General features: G+C 29.7%; 1 protein-coding gene across 3 annotated transcripts in view; it reads right to left on the bottom strand.

Annotated features, from left to right (window-relative positions):
- LOC132929856 (protein O-mannosyl-transferase TMTC2-like) overlaps window positions 1–20,143 on the bottom strand; it is a 285,751-nt gene that overhangs the window by 51,547 nt on the left and 214,061 nt on the right. For all 3 annotated transcript variants that reach the window (XM_060995466.1, XM_060995465.1, XM_060995464.1), the window contains exon 7: window positions 1,084–1,169. In XM_060995466.1, coding sequence (XP_060851449.1) covers window positions 1,084–1,169 — 86 coding nt within the window. The remainder of the gene's footprint in view (window positions 1–1,083; window positions 1,170–20,143) is intronic.

The following is a 20,143-nucleotide window of genomic DNA, read 5'->3' as shown; positions in this document are numbered from 1 at the left end:
TACAAATTACCAAAATAATTTTATAATTAAGATATACAAGGACATCAGCTGACAATGCATTTATGCATTTTGAATTATTTAGCTGTATTTATCTTATCCAAACAAAAATGCAATTTATATGTCTTGTTGTTCAATAATATAATGTAAAAAGTAAATATCTCAAATTACATATAATATTGTAATAAGTATTTACACTATAAGTAAACAGTAAATAAAAAATTTAAAAACAATTTTTTTTATCTTTCATTATATTAAGAAGACATGATTTAGTTTAAAATGAAATTCGCTAACTTCTCTACTTATTAAATATTTAAACTAGCCTGCATAATCATTGACATTTTTTTGAAACAACATCGAAAGCTTTATAATTTACAAATAATTAAATAATTGGTATATTTTTTTGATGTTTATAACCATAACCATAAAAATAATTCAGCTAATTCTTCAACTCCACAAATAATAAAAAATGACGTATTTGTTATTTATTTATATTCTTTTGTGATATATAACATATTATTATATTATTAAATAATAATTGTAACTTTGATTTTCCTTATAAGCCTTCAATATACTTTTGTCAAGAATATTTGACGTATACAATTATGTATCCTTTTTTTTTTAACGCACAGCTTTGATTATCTTGGCCAATTTGTGTATATTAAAACATTATTTTTTTTTTATATTTAATATTATAATAGTAGGTTCTGATAACCCTATTTTTTCTTTTTTAGAAAATTATATATTGTATGTAAAAATTAACTAAATAAAATCTTTTATTTTTTAAAACCACAAAAATAGTCAGAAGGAATGAAAAATTAAGAATAATAATTCTTTAGGAACTCAATTGTCGATTTTATCACTCATTGACATGTACCGTTAAGACAATGAATTTATTTTTTAAGAACGATGCAATAAATTATGACGACATGTTTATCATTTAAAAATCACACTATGTAAGCAACTGTTTGAAATTGCAGTCTTACGGAGAGTAAAATAAGTTCGAATGAATACGAAAATAATCATAATCTATAATCTATATTATATGTGAAGAAAATAATATAATATCTACAAAAAATAATTTACCTGCTAGCGAGGGTCGGTACATTATTGCATTTTTGTAACTTGACACGGCTGCTTCAGCGTCACCTTTTTCCCGTAGTAAATTCCCTCTGTAACACATATGCATAAATGAATGAAATTATATTATTATCCGTAAGCTACACATATACAGATACGCATTACGATTACGTTATTTAGTTGTAAGATGCAGCGCTGTTGTTTTTGTTGTAGTTGTTGTTGTTATTATTATTATTATTGTTATATTATTTGCGTACCCGTAAACCAGCTCGGCTTTTCGGCGGAATGAACTAGAGCAGCGGCTGTCAAGTTGACAAATTGCCGTTGGAAAAGCTAAAACACGTCGGCACACGCGCCCGAGCGCGATTAGCTAGAGCCGAATATTGTGTTCTATTAATCATATCGCCCGGGACAGACACACGCGTGACTAACGAAAATAAAAACGGAAGGAAACGACTGCGACGAGAGAACCGTGTAGCAATGCGCTTATAGAGAAATTTCACGCTTAGTTACACCACACGAACACACACACACACACACACACACACACACACAGATATATATGATATCATACTCACGCGGTTTAAAGTCTAGTGTACAGCTATATAGCGTCCTTTTATAGTAATGATCGTTATTGCCAGTTTTTTTCCCTAACATGCCCGCACGGAAGAAATGATCGTTAGAAGCGGTATAGGACGTGGGAGACGAAGGAAAAAGTGGTCCAAACGTGGAACGGGACACAGCAACGAAATTTAATGGCACGCATATAATTTGTGTGGCTCGATCTGAATTTAATAATATCCGTGTTGAGCACTTAACGCGTTCGAAACTATAAATAAATATACATTAAAGCGCTTAACAGTAATTTACATGTAATACGCGAGCAACAGGGGTATATACAATAGTGGTAGCAGCAGCAGCAGCAACAGCAGCAGCAGCAGTAGCAGCAGCGTTCGAGTGCGTATACATTTTATATGATTTATATATGAATTATTATAATAGGTATGCATATTATATAATAGTAGTCGAGTTCAATAGGAAAACATTTTATGCGGCCCTTGTACGGTAAATGTTACGTTTAAAAAGTATACTATAATATTGTGTGTATGTCTGAGTGTTTTCAGCAGTACGAGTACTAAAGTAAAAACGGTATCAAATTTAAAAAAAATTGTGTCAGTGTAATATGTAAATGTATGATGTGTAATTTTTGAGGGGACGGATATGGAATGCGGTGATCGGTCACAATTGTTTTTGAATTCTGAAAAATAAATAAATTGAGCTACAAAGGCTATTAAATTTTAGTTAAAACCACTGATTTTTAGTGAAACCGGTTTACTTTCTGTATTCACTGAAATTTAGTTTTACAAAAATTATTTATTTTATGAAATAATACAATGGTCGTTTGAATATTTTCTTAAACGAGATAGTATGTAAAAATCTAAATATAACTAAAAATAAATGTATTTATTTTTATTCTCGCGCCATCTGTGTATATTTTACTGATTCAACCTAATCTGACCAAATTTTTATAAATTTTGTTTTGATTTTAAAAAAAAGTCTAGTAGATATAAACTTTACATTTTTCATTGAAAAATTGTTTATTCTATTTTTTGAGATATATATACCAGTTTTAAATTTTCAACTGTTATGTTGACTATTAAAAATGTACGAAATTATTTTTATTTATTTTTTTTATTTATTGAAGTAATCTACAATCTATACATTTTTTTTTGTACATTAAGTAGGTTTGATAGTTGACAAATAATAAACGATAACACGCAATAATAATATTAGGGAGGATACTCAATAGTATCACCCTATAAACGAAATTATTTAGATTCCGGTTTCTAGCATACGTAATTGTATATTATGCAATTATTGTGTGTATAAGTAGTTATATAAATATGCATTAGAGATTATAATAATAAGCTAAAATTTTAAATATTAATGTTTTTATTTTCGTGTGTACCAATCATTTTTAGACCGCATTGTCTTTTAAATATCATTATATTATTATCACTCTCTAATTAAATAAATAACGAACTGCGCATATCTTATAAAGACATATCTATTTTTTCAATTCTGTATAAATACTATTTTGAGAATTCTTCAATTTCTATTTTTTTTTTTGAAATAAAATTTAATTGGGAAATAAGAGTTGACATTTGAAAAAGTGGTGGTATGATCTATATCAGTATAAAAAGAAAATCAAATTCTCTACAACGAGTTCAACTATTTTTCAGGCTTTATATCGTGTCTTGTTTTATCGGTACAGTGAAAAAAATATATTTTTATTTTCGTCTAAAAAACGATACACTAAAATATTAACTCATGTTTATAGCAGTTTAATAATATATATGCAGAACATGCGACGTATTATGTACCTTTACGAATGCCGTGACGTAATGTTGTAGTGATAATAATTATGTGCTCTTTCTGAAATATATATAACTCTTGAAGTGAAATTAAATTATCCATCAATATAAGACACCGGTTGTTTATTTAAAGTTTCCGGAGGAAAAGCGTAGATATATAGTATAGCTCGATGACAAAAATTAATAAAGTATGCGATTGATGCATCCCGGGAAAGGAATCTTAAAAAAGGAATACAAATAATGGTAAAAAAAAAACGCGATAGCAACAGACAATATTACATGTTATTATAATATCATCTCGAAAGGAAAATGTTAAATGTATCGTGTGCTTAGTGAATTAATAAAATATAAAATGTCAGATATCATTGAAATAATATTATAATAATAAATCGAATCTTCGGTCGCCAAATTTAATATGATGATGTATTCATTATATTATACTAAACACATAGTACATACTATTCCAATATTCGATAATTTAAAAATGAGATTCAATGACCGGTTTCAATTCGCTAAAACCAATATAGTTACAATTTCAAATGTAAACACATAAATATTTTATACACACGATAATAATTGTGATTCTGCTATTTACTATTTGTATTCGGTCCGTTCGACTTTCGTTATTGCGTTTTAGACAACGACGGACTGCACAACTATATACGACTCTTTCTGCATCGAACTCCATTTATTTTTCCAGAAACCCAGTTTTATCTACCATGGTATATATCGTGCATATTGTATACATTATACGTACGTATACATCAGTTAATTGATTTTTTTGTCTCCGCGTTCGTTTTGGTTTATCTATTTTACGTTACAGTACAGTATATTATATATTTTATGCACAGCTCTGATATGTATTATGGCACACATATATTACATATCATATTGGTAATCCGTCTTCACTATAATATGACGTTCGATTACCCACCCATCTCGCATATTGCCTAAATCCGTAAATCATATTATGTTTACTACTCATAGCTTTGGCGATGATAAATTAGTCATCGTTTTGCCATTCGTAGCTTGCAGACTTTTTAAAAATAATTATAAATATATAATTCATAGCTTATTATAATCGTTAACCGTCGGTTAATCACAGAGTCGCACGGATAATACTGTCTACACTATAGCACACTCGAACTCATTCCGTACGACATATGCCGAGAAGTCAGGCGTAGTGGTCTCAGAAAAAGAAACACATGCGCACAGTCCGTCGCAAAGTACATATTATACAATATATATATATTATATACTTACTACGGGTGTTTATAACGATGATACGATACACTGTGCGGCGACGCAAATACACTTACATACTACACATGACTACTACGACGACGATGACGATGATGATGATGATGATGATGATGATGATGACGATGATAATAATGTGCAGTGTACGCGCAACTTTATATTATATAAACATAGCAATGGGGGAAAACTGAACTATTACGACTACAGAATTTGCATGTTATACGTGTGCGGGTTTGTTTAAATGATTTATGAGCGAAACATACACACACATACACGCTGTTGTACACACGTGCGTTGTGCGTGCGCGTGTGTATGATATTCACGACATAGTATAATCTCGTGTTTCGGTCACTTAGCCCCGTGGTGAGCTCGAGGTAGCGGACAGTAGTCACCGCCGCCGCTGTTTTAATGCGTATTCATTGCAGTGCATAAAATTCGCCGGCCGGCCGGGAGAGGGGTTGCGAGAGTTTTAGGGGTGTGTTTGTATGTGCGAGAAAGAGACAGCACGAGCGGCGACGGCGACGAGGGGGGTGTGGGGCACGCACAAAAGACAATTTTAATTACAATGCCGCGGTCGAGGCGACCACCATAAAATACAGTCACTCCGGGTTTAGTGCAACGAAAACATAAAATTAGTGGTCGTTAACGGTACGCGTACGTATTATTATCATACATACATATATATATATATATATATACAGGCGAAATTACCAGCCTTTAATTATATATACGATAGTTCTTATTTTCGAGTTATATATACACGTATATAATGGCCAGCAGGACAACCTTTGCACTGACCATTTCGGAATATTTCGTCCACGTTTTATTTTTTTTTCTCCTGACCTCCAAAGGCCGTACGACATACCAACATATCGACGAAAATGATTTCGTGTTGAACATGATATAGCGTACGAACTATATACTGGACCAACACATTTTAGTATATATATATATATATATAGATATAGATATCAATCTGTCGATGAATGATCCGCTAAGATTTCCGACAGTTTATGTTTAGTACATCTCGCCAACGCGGAAAAAAATGGCACAGTGACATGTACAACTATTTTTGTTAGATTGTCCACTAGTTACTTGACTCTTAGACCACAAGCGATGTTGTTTTATACGAAAAGTTTAATGAAACACTGACAATATTTACATATTATTATCACGTGTAAACAACGCGAAAAAAAGTATTCTAATTACGGATGTTAATCGTATATAATGCTTGATTGCCGTCTAACCGTTTTCCCGGCGTTGATATAGGTGACGATTAACAAAGTGTGAACAAATTTTAATAGCAATCCTTTACCTACGTAAATAAAAAAAGAAAAAAAAAACAGGTGACAAAAAATTTCCAAATCTATGGTGCGGTTGCTTTTATTGTGGTGTAATAATAATGCATTATTACACTATATATGTTTCCGTGGGGCATAAATCCCTACAGGGATATAAAATACTTTAATATGATTAACGGATAAACCAAAATATAACGCACAATACATCGAAAAAAAAAAATATTATTCTTTCCCGTCACATATAATACCTACTATTGTCGAAATTTAATAGGTATTATCGGTTCTCAACACTTTCTGTCGCATCGTTCTACATTGGTACTATACATATATATATACCAACACTATGACCAACACACTATATAATAGGCCACAGATACTCAGCGAAATTGTATTAGTGCTTTGTATAGTGAAATTTCTATAATTGCAATACATTTAAATCCATCAAAAGCTAAAAATAAAAAATAAACCATTACTATTTTTTATAAATGCGTTCATAGACTTTATATTAAAAAAGAAATTCTGTAGCATTTTTATTTTTTTACGTTTAATACATATGGAATAGAAATTATCGCTCGACTAACTTTTCATAATGTTTTATATTTTATATTTTCTCAATAAAACCCTTCTGTTTACAAAATCGCGTAAAGCGAGTTTTTAATTTCGATAACGTCGTTTGCGCATGCCATAGTAAAGAATATAATAATAACAATATGACAATGACATTTTTGTTTTGCATTTTTCGTATTTCGTATAAGACCGTGGCTTATTGTGTTTTTTTAATGATTATAGCACATATATTGCATTATATATGCATTATGCACACAATATAAAGCAGTCGTATGGACCTATAAAACGAGTATTGTATACTCCTTTTTATGAACACTGTACTGCCATTATAATAATATTATTAATATCATGTACTCTAAAAGGATATAATAGAAAAAGTACTATCAAACATATGTAATTCATCAAATATCAAATAACTTTTTTTCATCTAAGCCATAAAAGGTTAGGTATATAAAATATTTTATGTATTTCAAATACTTCAATATACTTCAGAGGACGACCCAGACAACGGTGAATAGATAGAATCATAGAAGAACTTAGGATGATTGGGGTAGATAATGCGGTGGAAGTGTCAAGGGAGAGAACAAAACGGGGGATGTTATTTTTTCGGCAATGTGACTCAATGGTCTTTATATATGCCGGAGAAGAAGAAGAAGAAGAAAAATATATTTCATATTCTGTAGCAGAACATAATATATATAAAAATTCTGATGAGTATATCGAAAATAAATTTATTCAAAAAAAATAATAATAATTGAATGACGAGATGTGGAAAGCAATGGTAGCTATATGGAAGCCTTGCAAAATAATTGTACAGCAATAACATAAGGTAATCTGAATTAATAAAAAATATATAAATTACTATATTATTATATTAAAGTTAATACTTATTATAAATTATTATATATTAATATTTTATACACTATTCTTGATTTACCTATCATAACACGTACATTGTAATAAAAATATTTTGCATTAGAATTATGAATAAATGAGATGTATCGTTTAAAAACAGGTAAAATGCATTTTAAACACAAAACATAGAAATAAATTCTTTTAAAATTGATATTATTTTTTAGAAAAATATAATGCTATTATACAATATAAGGTGTGTGTTTGGTGTGTGTGCGTAAGAAATAAGAATACCTATATTTGTATAACGTGTTTTGCGTATTCGAGGGAGTTATCTATCATAAGTCATAACGCGGCAATAGTATTATGAAATCAAACATGAAATTTGTAATAGCATAAATATGCCAAAATTAACGATCATAGGTAAAGAGAAAACCAAATAACGATGATATCAATATATCATGTATATAATTTTTTTTTTAATCACGATCTGTCTATGCAGAGATATGCAGAGAAATTTAAAAAATATATGATTTTAATAATTCTTGTCCGTATTACATAACTATATTTTATTATTAATTATAAGTCATTGTTATTTTTACTATATTGTTACTATTACTATTGTAATGTCGAAACGTACGGATATTTGTAACCCAGTTTGGTAGATTAAACTTCGATAAACAACTTTGTAACCGATACGGCCAAAATATGTTGTTTTTGACGCCAACTTATTTTCGGTGTGTTTCACAGAGAAAACTTTCACGAAAGTGACGTGTGGCAAACAAACACTTCTATATTTTTTTTTCATTTTTCCCTTCCCATTCGCCACGTAAAATATCATATTGCTGTCCGATTAAAGTACAACGGTTCATACACAAGTATATATATATTTATATATATAATATATATACACGTATATTATAATATATCTTCAAAAACCGTACACGACATGTGTCATGCAAACTACACAAACATATAAACCATTATTCAACTCGACTGACGATCAAAGACCAATCGTCAATGCGCGACTATTATTGAATATAAAGTATATTTGAAATGTCGTTTAAGCATGATTTTTTCGACGACGTTAAGCGTTGGTAATTTATACATAATTATGCCTGGCATTTTGAACAAATACGATTAAAATGAAAACATTTCATTACTATAACAATTTATAATATAAAATTAATTAACATTAGTACGTCTATCAATCTAATCTATTCATATTTTAATGTATATTATAAAAACAATTTATCTTCAAATTAAGTAATAGTATTAATTATTATTAAAAAATTAAGTAATGATTATAAAATTGGTGGAATATTAATTTAGATAAATCACAAATATTCGAAAATATAGGTAGATAATTATTGTGAAAATGTTACTAACCGTACAAAACTAGTATAGCGTGAATTGGTTACGATTGGACCACCATTCACTAATAGTATAGTAGAAAAACTATAAACCAAAACATCTCTGTGAGGAATGTAATGATATTAGTAAGGATATTTATAATTTACTAAATGCCATTGCTAATTTTATTTGAAGATTGTAATTTATATTGAATATAACAACATTTTAAAATGCCTGTTCCGTGTTTAAATTTATTATAAGTTGTATAGATTTAAAATATATGTTAAAAATATAAAAAAAAATTGTTCTAAATTTTTAATTTAGTTATTTTTACTGCTGGATATTATGCCCTTGAATATTTTGATCAGGATATAACATACAATAAAGTCAAATATCAGTAATACACAATGAAATATAAAATAATAATCTAATATAATTATTTCAATTTTAACCTTATCAGTAATCACTGTACACTTTTTTTTCTGAGATCGCCAACGACCGTTGCTGTCACGAGTGTATTATTTAATAATAATAATAAAAAAAATCAATCATATATTAATATAAAACTTTTGTTTCTCGGATTTATCATACCTTATATACACCTCATACAAACGAGTGAAAATAGTTGTAATTATTACATATTTACGTGCATCGAGATTATAATAACAATAATAATAATAATCATAATACAAAATACACGCGTTATTTTGTACTTATATAACTACGTACGTGTGTGCGTGTTTTGCGTTTAACGACCAAAGTACTTACTGGCTATTGCGCTTCATACCGTATACGTATATTTTGTTTGTACATAATTTAATATATAGGTATAATATTAGTATAACGAGTAAATACGCTGAACTTTTTCGCAAAGCTAACGAGGTCGAACTGATCCGAGCGACATTGAAACTTCGACGGATATAGCGTGAACTGAACAATAATACTATTACAACACCTATTATTCATATATATATATATATATATAATACATTTTTTTTAAAACAAAATATGAATACATTCAAAAACGATAAAAAAAAAAAAAAACACGTTTTGTACTCAAACCAGTGAATATTATTATTACAGCAGTGTTGTTAGAATTTCGAAAAATTGAAAAAATTAATAATGAGCGATATATGCATAAGAGAACGATCTACATCAATATCATTAAATACGTCGCCAGTATATTATACTGTAATTTGTAGCGCACGCCGACACACCGTGGACATTGTTTTGGGAATAACTCGCGTTGTGTACACTATTATTATATATTTTGTGCGGGATGATTATATATTATCATTTTGGCGGCCGAAACAGGAATTTATTTCAAACGATCTGGGTCGTGTGCGCATAATATAATTGTACGGTCGTCTTGGGTCCGGGTGGCAGTAAACATGATATTATATAGTATAGCCGTGACCGTAGATATATATAGTTATGCTGATTCGCAGCCGGAGAGACGCACGCGAAATCATCGCAACGGCAACATCAGCGGTTTACAGATATATAGCTATATATGATATGTATTGCGCACAATAAATTACCGTCGGCATATCATTACGTCCCAAGACGTTTCTATCCCTTACCCATCGTCGCGCCGTCCCGCCGATATACCCAGTGGAGACTGTTTGATATTATAACATATACGCAAAATAACGCCTACGTATCGTAAATATAATATAACATTAGACTCGGAGAAAAAAAAATAAAACGTTTCGGATTGTGAAGATTAAGATCGATACGACCACCGAGCGTACGTCAACAGAGCCCGAATCATAATAATGTCGTAGGTTGTTTTTTTTTACATAATATTATTAAGTCTTCGACGTCTGTAAATAACCAAATCATTCTATCCAACTTTGCAGTGCGCCTACGAGATCTTATACATTTATTAATATAGTAATATCTCATCATCGGTTTCAAACCAAAATATTTTGACAGTTCTCTATAATGTAATATAACTCAATAATAGTGAGTTGTGTCAAGTCACGACCATCTCACCTCCATAGACTGATGAATTTTAAAGTATATATTTAAAAGTTCAATTTAAATTTAACTGATATAATTTATTTACAACAACATTTTTGGGCTATTTAATCATTTTGATTATTTATTAGTTATTCTTATTCCCACGAGTAAATAGGTAGCTAAGAACTTATTTCAGTAAAAGATCTCTATAATTTAGACTTTAGAATGTTGTGTAAAAACTACAAATATGTTTATTGCCTAATCAATTTTATTTATTTGGCGTAAGTTAGAATTGAATTTTAATTAAAATGTTCTGTTCACGCCCGTGAATATGTTTTAGATTCATATCTACGAAACTAGCTGCTATTATCCCGTAAACACACAAAATATCTAAGGATGGTGATTATATTTCCTTCTAATAATTACGTAAAATACATACAAAGATAATAATAAAAAGTAACAAATTATTTGTTACAAATGTGCTTATTATTTTTGGATTAATGTATCCACAGCGCGGATCGTCGGCGTCACGCAATAGCACTCATCCACAAAGCGATATATATATACGATTAATCGCAGAGTTTCTCGAAACAAGTATTAACCCCCTCGGGGCACGATTCACTGCTACCACGCCGTCTGCGTCTTCACTATGTCTCCGATCAACCCCCGTCGAACCACATAGATTTTCCCCGTTCGTGGAAATATTGACAGAAAGCTTCCGCACGGGTAGCTCATCTCCGTTTTGTTCACCCCTACCGCATCCCACGTGGTGTAAGTCCCGTAAATCACCCCGTACACACACATGCACAGGCACACTCACTGCTGTGTGAGCCTTCCCATCATCCGAGTACATTCTTCGTACAATATATATATTATATATATATATCTGTATATATACATCCCTTGTGTACGGTCATATGTATCGCGCTAGTAAGGGACGGACGGTATTTAGGGATGAGTAGTGGAGTACGCTTCGCAAAGGGTACGAACCACCGCGTCTTGGCGGAATTTACATCAGAATACCCTTGTGTAGTAACCGAACATACCACCGACGCCGGACACGTATCGAATAATAATAATAATAAATATATATGGTGCATGCGCCCTGTGTTGCATCTGAATTCTATACCACCATATATACATATATATATATATACGTATATTTTATGTGGTACGCACACACACACACTGCAAAGTAGTATTACTATGCAATATGTATACATATATATATATATAATATATACAACTATCGCAATACAGCTCAGTCCTCGCAAAGGCCGCGTCTCTGGAGAGACAGACAATATGATCGTGGATGAATGAGGGGGGATGGTGGTTGTTGTGGAAAATCTTTCGGAACGAATTCCCGCATATACACGAACTGTATTGCCGACACGCCATAATCTAACATCGGTGACCCATGAACGACTACGCAATGTACACATTTATGTAGGTTATGTTACAACGTACAATGCTCATCGTTTTTTTTTTTTTACATCGGTTTGCGATAAACATTTCTTTATGTGTGGCGATATCAAATCACTATAAACACAAATTTATAATATTATGTATGTACACATATCCGTTTTATCGCGTCCGCAACGATGCAAAGGCCAAAGGGTTTGTATAATATATGCGGCAGACTGTAGAATGTTCGCAAAAACACTACCATTAAATAGTTGGCGGAAACGGTGGTGTAGCGACGGTTGATGGAATAGAGGGAGTGCGAATCCAATTAGGCCTTCAATATTTACATCAATTATTAGAATATGGGTAAATCATACTGCACGTAGAACCCGTACGCCCTGATATTGGTGTGAAATTGTCAACGAGATAATTTTGGACGATTGGCTTTATTTTTAAATATTATTATAATATTAATAATAATACACATATAGATAAATCTATTTTTCCGTTCAGTATTTTTATATTTTTTTTTTTATCAAAATCATATACGTTTAACAATAAAATTATAACATCAGTACGTTGACCTCGATATCGGATGAACTTTCTGGTGAATTCGAATTTATTTATATTGTCATAAAATTCAAGAACATTTTTTATTCAATGAGAATCTACAACGAAATCAGATGATGTAAGTGCATACAGAGCATCGTTTTACATTTATTTTTTTATACATTTACAAGAGCGTAATATGTTTTGATGGAATTCTATGCAGTCGTGTCAATTTAAAGTTGAACGACAAAGAATTTTTTTTTTTTGTATATATGCTATTTGAAAATCTATTGTTTTTTTATTTTTGTAGACGAGTGTTCAAAAGTTATTCGAGAAATAAATAAACATAATATAATATGATATAATATATATCTCTGGAGAATTTAAGAATTAAGATAACACTATATAGTTCGTATACAAACCGGATAAAACCTATAAAATGAATATTTCTTATCAAACAATCAATTGTACGATACGAAATTATTAAATCGTCGTCGTCATCGTTTTGAGTCCAAGATCGATTTTAATGTTGTTTTATTTAGAGATAAAATTTGGAAATTGAAAAATCAATTTTTTTATTCGTCATCTACATTTTAGTAAATGTTACAAAAATACTTTGCAAATACACAGTGCACTTTTATAGAAAAATTAAAACAGATAACTTTAAAGTTCATTTTTTACACGATTTGCGTGTAATATTCGTGACATGGTGCTATCGAGTTTTTTTATGTCAGCCAGTATACAGTTTATCAAAAATTAAATTATTATTTTTACCCTGAATACACTGAAATTTGTCTTAGTATGTTTTTCCTTCACAGATTAATAGTTCGATACTAACACCGTTATACAAAAATATTGTTTTTAATTATTATTCTAATAGATTAAAATATATATGTATAGTTTATGCATCAATGACAACATTTACTGAATACAATTTTTTAAATGTAGATGTATTGTATCTATGAAACATAGATCAATATATCACTCACATAATACGCGTAGTACCTATTGGTCATGATTATAATTAATACGTTTCCGGCCAGAAAGACGCTATGCGTTCAAAAGGATTCGGGGACCAGTGATGTAATAATAAATAAATTAGACATTGCACAGGAGTACAATTATAATAATGATGATATATATGCTTATATTATATGTCGGATATAATATGAGATATTATATCGTATAATAGATACACATTATTATACAAGTGGCCGGCAATCGATGCGCCACGATAAATTAATCAGGAATATAATTCATCTACATACATGAATCGGCAGCAGGATGAGTAATTATACCGATTATTGCAGGACGGATGAGTTGATTGAAGTTTGTTCGAAACATGATAGTGATAATATCTGGTTTGCGAAACTTAATTTAGCACGAAAGTCAAACAAACGAACTATACCTATATATTTATATAGCTGCTAGGCATACGCAATTAGTAATACATAATAAATGCCGTTACTAATATAGCTGGTGCACCACAATTGCGAAATTGTATCATATTTACTTATAAAAAAACACAGTACGATCTCAAACTTCCTAACAAAAAAAATAGATTGAACATCAATCCAAAAAAATGTTAGTTAACAATTTCCCTTTTCATATACTGGCAGAAAAAATAACAATGATGTACATGGTTTTAACTTTTATATTTCCATTGATAGTCAAAATTGTTAAGCCTATATAATTAGGAAAAATAATTAATATTATGAATAATACACGATTCAATTGTTTTTGAAATTAAAATAGTTCAATTTTGAAATCGCGGTGCACCGGGAACACATACATCGTAATACGCATGTGTAGTTATTTCAGTCAGCTTTAAAATAAAACGTCTATAATAAATGACGATCAGGTATATATAATAATATAATTGAATATTAAATTGTTTCTTTCTTGCTATTAAAATGCATCTGACTATATAACTATATGATAAAATGCGATCAAAATATTACTGATATATATTGTTTATACAGTACATAATAATATGATGTATATTGTACCTTTATGTTATCAATAAGACGTTTTGCTTACGGTGTATTTTCCAAACACCGTTATTAACGATCCGAAATATCTTTAACCCCAACAGAGATCCGATGACCGCAATTATGTGAAATCTATTTCACGAGAATTCATACTATAATTCAAAGTATAAAACCGTTCGCAACCTAAATTAAATATTTTAAATATTTTGTACACACACCAACGATTATAAAGGTATGATCACTGTCAGAAAATCGAAATTTGTAGTAAAAAAAAATAATTTTAACTGTTAATATTTCGTTTATGGGTAATACCAGACACTAATACACCACGTACGTGTCATTGGTCAAAAAAACCAAATATAATATCTATAATAAAATATGAACGTTAATGTTATATCAGTCACCATTAATTTATGTAACTATCGATAGTCGTTTAAAATAGTATTTTTAAACCTCATAAAAGATTTATGTTAGCTAATCCGATAAAATATATGCAATGTAATTTTGTAGACGCATATATTGGTATTTATTTATTTTAATTCTCACGGTTCAAGAGTTGCAATTCAAATTTATTTTTCACTCCCACTTTCACTAGGTAGGTAATACTCGCGTAATACATATGAGTAAAATATATTTATTATTTTTGTCAAATTACTCGGCACGAGTTTTTTTTATAGAACGAATGAGATACAATTGATAATGACAATAATGATCTTACAATGGACGCTGTCTTGAGTGATGGTCACTATTATTATTAAATTTATTACCCGACTGATAAATTCCTATTGTCACCGTTTTTGATCAACATCGTTTATTGAAACATTTGAAACTATATATATACGAAATACCTAACATATCAGTTATGAAAATCCACGTTTAACTAGAACTTCCATGAAGTCATGCACGTTTATGTGCTGCGTACTTATTGCATTACCCAATATCAGTTTGTGTATCATATACACATATTATATAAATGACACGTCAATGACCTGATCATAACCGCGTGTATGGTTACAACCACTATATATATAATAATATATATATATGAAGGTGTGGTGGCGAGTGTGTCTAATAATCGTATATAATATTATTATTACGTATCTTTCTTTTTCAAACCTATAAAATTCGGCAGTATAGTGCTTAGAAAACGGTATAGACAGAGGAATAGAGATAGTGAGGGGGCGGGTTACATACGTGTTTATTATCGTCAACGACGGCCAAGAAGATGGCTCGTAAACGAAACAGTAATGATGACAATAATCATAAAGAATCAACCCTTCGCCCTCTATTGCTGTTCCGGGTCACGTCGGACCTCGCGCGCGAAAATCCCCTATTTGCGCACTATAACCATCGTCATCATCGTCGTCGGTCGAACGTGATTCTACCAACACTATAGTATTGTACACGTAAAAACACGCATACGTACAAACACACACTTATGTAATATGTAGTAACCGTGGTCGCGGTATACATTCATAATTAATGGCACCATGTCTGGGTCAGTGTTTATCGCCACTATACCTTCTACCTAACCCGGAGCAAACACACCAATCCCATGGACTTAACAGATCGTTTTGCAGCAAACGACTGAATGCATACCGCTAAAATTACTACTGTTTATATTATTAATCATTCAAAATAACGGTACCTATCCCATAGAGGTGCAAATCGAAATCATGTCAACCTGAAACGGTCCCCGTGTTCCTGAGGTGATATTAGCGTTAAAATATATTGTTGTCGGTGTTATAAGAATGTATATATATATTTAATATCCAGTATTACCCCCACCGTCGTGTGGTTGTATTTAATTAAAATATATTAAATTCTTACGTGTAAGAAAAATAATAATTTTTTTCATGTTATTAATAATATTTGAAATATATAAATTTATACTTTACGTATAACATCAAAATAATTTTCATGAATATACAATTTATTATATAATATTCAAATAAAAATTATACGAAATACATAAATATATACAAACAATGTAGTTTTGGAAAAGCTATTAAAAGAAAACTAACGTAACTTACAAAAATGAGACATATTTAATTTTATTCAATACAATTCATGCCGTTTTATACATAAAGTTTAAAAAATGACAACAGAAAGATAATGATCAATGAAGAAACTACGCTATCTCTGAAAAGTGAAATGAGATGATCCGCACGCCCACCCGATTTGAGATTTTGCAACCTTTTTCTGTGGGTTTACCTGAAAGAAAATGTTTTTAAACATTGGTCTCACATTATGGAAGAACTCAAAGATCAAATTCGGGAGGCAATCGTCACGATAGTCATCGATATGTGTAAAAATGTGGCCAATAACTTCAACAATTACCTTTAACGATGATTTATTACTGGCCATAATTATCTTTCTGGTGTCATTTCAAAACTTAATGTATAAAACGACATCATGTAGGTACTGAATAAGATAAAATAAACCTCATTTCTATAAGTTGCGTAGTTTTTTTTTTAATTGCTTTTCAAAACTGCACTATCTGTTTTGCCGCATCTCGTATGATAATATTATTTAATGTATACATTTAATGTGATGATGAAGAAAAAAAGTTATTTTAATTTTTCTAAACACTTTATATTGGAAAAAATAAAATTACAATATTTATTTGTAATAGTTACTGTTATTCGATCGATGGTTAAATCGTCAGTTGGGTTACACCTCATGTTTACGTTCATTTTTTCAATTTGAAAGTTAATTATTATATTTATCATTTGAAAATGTATTTGTTATAAAATCTTTCATGTTTTGTTTTATAAGATACATATATTTTATGAAATCATATATTAATATTGGTCTGTGTTTTCACAAGTACTCGATATTTAATACATATTGTATGGCATTAATATTGAATTAGACTCGTAGAAAAAAAAGCTACATACATTTTAATGTTTTAATTATATAAAAACGTGGTAAAATTGTTTTGTAATTTTCTCATTTTTAATCAGTAATGCAGTGAGGACACATCGTAATTTATTAAATTGCATACTATCATTTAAAAAAAATATAAATAAATATTTTTAAAGTTATAGCGAAAACTCACCGTAATAATAATTTTAAAATATCTATAATATTATATTGTCGCAGGTAACATATTTCACGCGAATAAATTATTATAAAGAGGAAGTCGTTGACGTGTATTAGGTACTACTTTCGAGAGGAAAAGTGAATAAGAATCGGTGTATGAAGTGATTTTTCCCGACGATGTCGCTGTCTCGTGTATTCGAATTCACGGTCTTGACTTTCGAGTAAAAAGAAATGAGCTTATATATATTATATGTGTATCGTATGTGTGTATGTAATATATATAAGTATGGCAAACAAACCCAGAGATGACATATAATATCATCTCGAAAATCGATAACCGTCATAAGTTATCGAATAGTATATAGTGTTCTGACAAAACTGAGTAATATATATGTTGTTTTCAACAGTATTACACGCACGCGTACTCGAACGCGTTTTCGTTTATATATAATTATATATATATACAATGCACAACGTATTTGAGAAACCAGTGAGTATTATAGTATGTTGACATCGATGTACAGGCAAATACTATAAAACTAAATAGTTAAATATATGGGACAAGAAGACGAAAAGGATTATAATGGGGTAGGTCTTATATTGTTGAGCAGAAATGTATTCGATAAAACTGTGATGTGCACGATGTGTGATCGAGAGGGGGGCACAAAGCCAATAAAATATATGAAGTTAACGATTGGCTTCTCGCATTGATTTACTAACGTATATATATATATATATATATATATATATATATATGTATTTATAGCATATATTATACATTTAATGTATTATGTATGTATAAAATAAGAACGCATATTATTAGAAAATAATACACTAAATAATAATAAAAATGCATATTCGAATCACACAAATCAGTGGTCAGGAAAACGAACAAATATGATGATATAATATATATATATGCGCAAGATGCAAGACGATATAGTCGTTTATATAATATATATATATTATTTACCCAGCAAAGCGGAAAAAACAATAATACAATATAATATATTGTATACTCCAAGTGCTCCACCAGCACGTGATATATTGAATATTTTCAATTGTCTATACAAAAACATATCCAGACGTTTGTACGAAATATAATACTTTGATTTACAATATAGTGATGTAATATAATATTATAAAAATATATATTGTTTTTGATTTTGATTTTCTTATTTTTGGTATTGAAATACCTGATAAACATAGAGGTATCTAATGAAACCGATCGTTTTCGAATAAACTCGAGCCGTGAATGGGACAGTCTCGGCAATCGATGATTTAGTTAAATCATGTAAGTTATAATTATTACAAAACGAATTTAATTTCATGAAGGTAAGTTGTCACAACTCTATACATGGTTATAAATTATAAATAGTATTAATATTATTAATTATTATTAGGCTTATATTGCTACTTATAATATGAACTTATAAAAAAAAAACTACTACCCAACTAGCACCCTTTATGTCATAATAATATGGTAGTGACTATAATAGTGACCAACTATTTTCCACATATCTAGCTTGGCGACACCACAAAAAGAAAATGTGAAAAATTACATGACATTTTATTCAAATCCATATTATATAATACCATAGATGTTTGCATAATATATTTGAGCATATTGTAGAAGATTATCGAGGGTAAAAAAAAATCTACGTAATATTTAGTCTTTTGTTTTCATTTGAATGGATATTTTATTTTTGTTTGTATATATAAAAAAAAAATAAAGAAAAAACACAGTAAATATTTCAACGGATACAAGGATCTAATGGCGGTGGCTTAAAAAAAAAATAGGTAAGATTTGTTGTAAACAATAAAATAATTCGCATTGTTATCTTCAGAACAAAATGTTTGAAAAAAGTTAGAGTTTATTCACTAACTCAACAAGTCAATTTTTAGTTTTGGTTTATCCTTTATAGGTAAGTAACCCAGATTTTAAGAAACTAGCAAGGAAAACCATGTTAATTTTGGTTTTTATTAAATAGATTTAAAATTAAAGTCACAAGTTTCTAATAATTCAATAATACATAAATATAAATTTACATTACTAAAAAGGTAAACACATTTCTAAATAAACGTCTAAAAATTCTGTCTTGTCACTTTATTTAATGCACGAAATAACGATATATTTTAAGATTATAATTATATTACTTTAATTTATTTATTTAACTACTATATACAAAAATAATATAATGTATATTTTAAAATATGTATTATACATAATACGGAATTTCAGATCAATAAAAAATAATTTCGACTTTCCTAGCTAATCATATAATGGACATTTAATAACAGCACTTTGAACTAAAAGTATGTTTCTCGCCTTATTCCATGATATATACAGATTGATGAAAAAAAAAGGAACTGAATTTATAATTTATAAATTATTTCTATACTA

The sequence above is a fragment of the Rhopalosiphum padi genome, chromosome 4 (assembly GCF_020882245.1).
Source record: "Rhopalosiphum padi isolate XX-2018 chromosome 4, ASM2088224v1, whole genome shotgun sequence".
NCBI lineage: Eukaryota > Metazoa > Arthropoda > Insecta > Hemiptera > Aphididae > Rhopalosiphum > Rhopalosiphum padi.
This window is presented reverse-complemented; position numbering and strand designations above follow the sequence as displayed.